Raw genomic sequence first — 4,865 nt, 5'->3', positions numbered from 1 at the left:
TGAAGGCCTTACGCAAAAAAGGCAGTTTGAGAAGATGAGTTGTTGCTATTATTCTCCTTTCTTTTAGGAGAATTGGTCGAAGCCCTTCAAGGCAAAAAAGGCAGTCTCAGAACATAGGTTTTGCAAAAGTCTCACTCACGTATAACTCCACAATGATAACAAGGACCTTGCTTCCTCATCCAAAAAGTGACACAAGTTACATAGAAGGGTGTTAAAATGAAGCACTAGTGACATAGAATCCAAAATTAGTAGACCTTATAAGTGGCATACGAAAATATGTGCCATACAATCCAACCTCAAGCACCATACATGAACCATACAAATTTCGCAAACAAGAACCATATCAAGCAGAGGGTGTATAATCTCTCCACATAGCTGAACATATTTCTGTCCTAATTCTATCTCCTTCTATCCCATCCTGAGCTCTACTTAGCCATGGCTCCCTACGCAGTTCTTCCTCATCTAATTCCTCCTCATCTTCTGCTCTTCCACCTTGCCTACTTGTGGAGGCTAATTCACTATCGGCAGAAGCAGCGAATTCACTATCGGCAGAAGCAGCGAATTCACGATCGACAGCACCAACAAGCCCATCCCGAGGCATTACGCCTCTAATGAAGTTGTGAATACAACAACAGGCTATGACTAAATCAACCTGTTTGGGGAAGGGGTACATTGGTTCCCCGTGAAGGACGGTGAAACTCTTCTTAAGCACACCAAATGCACTTTCAATTACAGTTCGGGCTGAAGAATGCCTATGATTGAATAGTTCCTCAGCGGTCCATGGCCTGTTGCTTCGAAATTCATTCAGATGATACCTCGTCTTACGGAACGGGGTGATGAAATGACTGAGCAAGGGAAACCCGCCATCCACAAGATAATACTTCCCAGGGTGGCAGATAATTCCCCTCTCGTTAGCAAGCGTTTCCCCCAATAGTCTAGAGTCAGACGCAGATCCTTCCCAACCAGCTTCGACGAATGTGAATTTTAAGTCAAAATCACATGCAGCTAGTACATTCTGGCTAGTCCACCCCTTACGACATAAAAATCGGCCTCGCGTATCAAATGGCACTTTAGCCTGAATATGTGTCCCTTCGACTGCCCCAATGCAATTCTATCATATAGGAAGGAAAAATGTTACTGACATAGTCTACAAGAAAGGCATAATTATAAGGCTACAAAGTCAATACCTTGAAGTAAGGATACAATCTTCGATTCGCTCTAATCTATGGCGGTGTATCCAGTGATGGAGGTTTTATGAGTAAGTCTGACAAACTCATAATTGCGTCGAGAACCTTACTGAAATATCGACTAACAGTTTCCCCTGATCTTCTAAAATATGCTTTCATACAGCGGTTCCTCAGGTCATGTGAGATGATGTGTAAGAAAATCGCGAACTGCTCTTCCACTGAGCAGTGGAGCGTATCAGTTAGCCGCCCGGTACCCTTTAATATATGGACAAATCTTGTGAAACATTCCACATTCATTTGAAGGAGATCATGGCAGTGCTCGTCACTTCGCAGAGCATAGGGGAGAAATGTGCGTGGGGTGAGATAGGTGTTCTCATAAGGAGAACATTCGAAGAACGCTTCTTGTTCTTCGATCACTGCCGCCAAGGCTACAGCGGTACCAGCTGCAACCAAAGCGCACCCCTGCATCGCGAAACTCATTCCACCATCATCTCGATTACCATCGTCTTCGGTTGGTATTAAGCTCATTGCAAATGCATAAGTATACTCAAGAAATGAGAAATGAATGTATCTATTCATGAAACAAGGATGTAAGTATGGGTCAGTATTATGACTGGAAGATTCACTCTACAAGGATGTAATTAGAATCTACAATATTCAAAACTCAAATGTCTCTCACTAACCCCATGAACTGATTTTTAACTACCAACATGGGTTAGTTAACAATATTAAGTACTGCTTCTCTTTCATTAGCTTTCTTCTTTTTTGGGGCTAGGGTTTTGACTGGGAAAGAGCGTCTGTTGTGGAAGGGACAGGTTACTCAGAGGGTAGGGTTTCATTTTCGTGAGGAGAAGAAGCCAAAACCATGGAGGGGACAGATTATTCGAGAAAGAGAGACGAGTGGGTAGGGTTTTTTCTGCCCTTTTTTTTTTCTCCTCAATTCGATCGTGAGATTGGGTTTTTTCTTTTGGGATAAACTCCACAGTTGTATGCGAGCAAATTTTCGTCCTTCGGATATATTTTGCTCCCACATAAAACCCACCAACCAAACGTGGGTTTCCTGCGGAAACTCCACACATGTCCCAGGGCAAAAAAAAACCTGGCAACCAAACAGAGTTTAGTGGGTTAGTCGATGCTTCTTTATAAATAACTTGGTCGTTCAGCAAGCTATGGAATGGTTTTTTTGCAAAATTTCTACTACAAATGAAGGACATAAGTGCATTTGAAATTTCTACTACAAATGAAGGACCAACCACTGACAATCTTGGAGAAGAAAATGAGTGAATTTGGGTGGAATTGAAGGAGATAGGAAATGAGAAAGTAGAAATGGGAGAGCTATTAAAGAATTCACTTTGAGTCAAAAAAGAAAAAGAGATTTTTTTAAACTGGCCCATATTCATCATCACTCACCCAAACCCGAAGGGAAGAGTACTTAGACAATTCATTTTTGAGCTCTTAACAAGTGGACAACTACTCCCTTTATGCTATGTGGCTTGTAGGGATTTGCTCCGTTCCACACTCGGTTAGGCTGTCAGAGGTTTCGATAGGAATTCTATCTCTTATTGCATTTTAAAAAATATATTTAACTTCAATCAAGATAAGAAATATTCTTCACATGAATATGACTAAGGAATTATCCGAAAATCTAAAATGTTCAATTTTGGTCACATGATGGGTATATATATATCTATAATCTATCTATAATATATACTAAGCTTGTAAGATTACAAAATGTCATTCGCCTTTTCCAGGAAAAAGGTTTCTTTGGAAAAGTTTTTTGGGTTTCCCTCCTATAAGAAATCGTTTGCCGCCCTTACATATAGTTGCCAATCAATTTAAATTTCCCCAAACCAATTCGATTTTGCCTCGGATTTGATTTTGCCACCGGTCTACCCCTTAAAATCAGCAATTTTTCCTAAACGGTAGCTTAACATTAGAGGATTTTTTGAGATAATTTACCCAAAATATCAGCTCAAACTATTTCAGTTTCATATTTTTTTGATTCTCGACAAATCATCATAAATCAAAATTTTGGGTAAAAGAAATAAGAGGTAAGGGGAGTCCGGCTTTTACAAAATAGAAGTCTTGGGTAAATGAAATAAGAGGTTAAGAGGAGTCCTGCTTTTACAGAAGAAATACAAGAAACCCTCTTTCTTCTACAGCGGCGGCCGGCAACAACGTTCTCATGCCAAATACAACAAATACATCCATCTGCTCACTGGTAAGTTTATTCAGCTTCTTTCTCATTTCTTATCTTTGCATCCTCCTCCTTTCTTTGTTAGCTATATTTCTTCATTGCAAGAACCAAAGGAAAGGGATAACAGAGATTCAGACTTCAGGTATGTTCCTTTACATCCAGATTTTGCCTTTTTTTTTCTTTCATTTTGCCCTTTATCTTGATGATTTACCCTTTACCATCCAGATATAGCATTTGATAGCCAAGGTTTCCTCCACTGCCATCAAAATTTAGCTTCCATCAGTGCTAACATTGTGAAAATTCATGTCAACTTCGTAAAACCATTTTCTCAACTCTATTAATCTTCTCCATTTAACCCTTGGTCACTATTGGTTCCTTGGTGTTTTCATAAATATGAAAAGAACAAAACTGTAAAATATATATCTTTGCGCGACAGCTGCACCCCAATGGATGCCCGCATATACAGCATCCTTCATGAATTCATAATAACCTATGCATTAGGGTGGGCCCCACCATAATCTAGACTAACCTAAGCATTAGGCTGGGGCCACAAGTTTTACACCCATGCATAGCATGGGCCAGGAATTTTTCTTGAGATCCAAACATGGCCTAAAGGAGGTAAAGATTTTTCAGCTATATGGGTTGAAATCTTGCAAATTTTAATCTTTATTTTTCTCTGAAATAAATTATTTGAGATGGAAAAAATGACCCAATTAATTCAAAAATTTATTCCCTTCTAAATCGAGGAAAGGAAACATTTCCCCTAGAAAAAGTTTCGGTCGGAAATATTTTTCTTGAGATCCAAACATGGCTAAGGGAGGTAAAGATTGTTGTAGTGGGCGCCTCAATTTCATATTTGTTGCTACGTCTTTGGATTTAAGTTGAGGACTGAATCTGTAGTGGCTTCAAACCACACCAATTCTAGAGTTTCTACTGTTGTGATTAAAAGTTGCTTTTGCTGACCACTCTACATTTGATTGGTATCAGAGCATACCAAATCAAAGAGTATAACTGTATAAGTTTAGAAGCTTCAATGATTTCTGCTGCCGATGTTTAGAATCCACTTGGTTTTCACTTTCGCTCCACATCATATTTGGTATCAAAGCCAGGTTGTTGTATAAATTTCATTTTATGTGGTCTTGTGTGCTCAAGGCAACAATTCAGAGCAAGGTTCGTGTACGAGCTGCCATTGAGAGTGTTCTCATTGGATGTTGTATGTTGTTGCCCCAATCTGTTTACTGTGTCCACTAGTTTTTTCTTACTATTTTTGTCATTTATTTTTGAGTTTATTTATTTGGATACCACACTTTCAAATCAGGCACACAAGAGAGGTATCCTATAGGTGTCTATTTAGTTTAATTTTATTCTATTTAAATTACGACCTACATATTATTCATGTGTTTGCTTCTTTGTCACTTGTTATATAGAAAAGTGATGAAAAAGAGAGGTAATTGTAACCGAGTTTTTATATGGTGGCCGAT

General features: G+C 39.0%; 1 protein-coding gene across 1 annotated transcript; it reads right to left on the bottom strand.

Moving 5' to 3' along the window:
* Nucleotides 1-343: 343 nt before the first annotated feature.
* On the bottom strand, nt 344-1,875 carry LOC143883272 (uncharacterized). The gene is made up of 3 exons (XM_077386617.1): nt 1,871-1,875; nt 1,293-1,758; nt 344-1,111 (listed from the first exon to the last, which is right to left on the bottom strand). The coding sequence occupies exons 1-3, from the start codon at nt 1,873-1,875 to the stop codon at nt 344-346; spliced, it is 1,239 nt and encodes a 412-aa protein (XP_077242732.1).
* Nucleotides 1,876-4,865: the final 2,990 nt, after the last annotated feature.

This window comes from Tasmannia lanceolata, unplaced genomic scaffold (genome assembly GCF_043159265.1).
Source record: "Tasmannia lanceolata isolate RefF3 unplaced genomic scaffold, GAP_Taslan_0.1 ptg000008l, whole genome shotgun sequence".
Lineage (NCBI taxonomy): Eukaryota > Viridiplantae > Streptophyta > Magnoliopsida > Canellales > Winteraceae > Tasmannia > Tasmannia lanceolata.
This window is presented reverse-complemented; position numbering and strand designations above follow the sequence as displayed.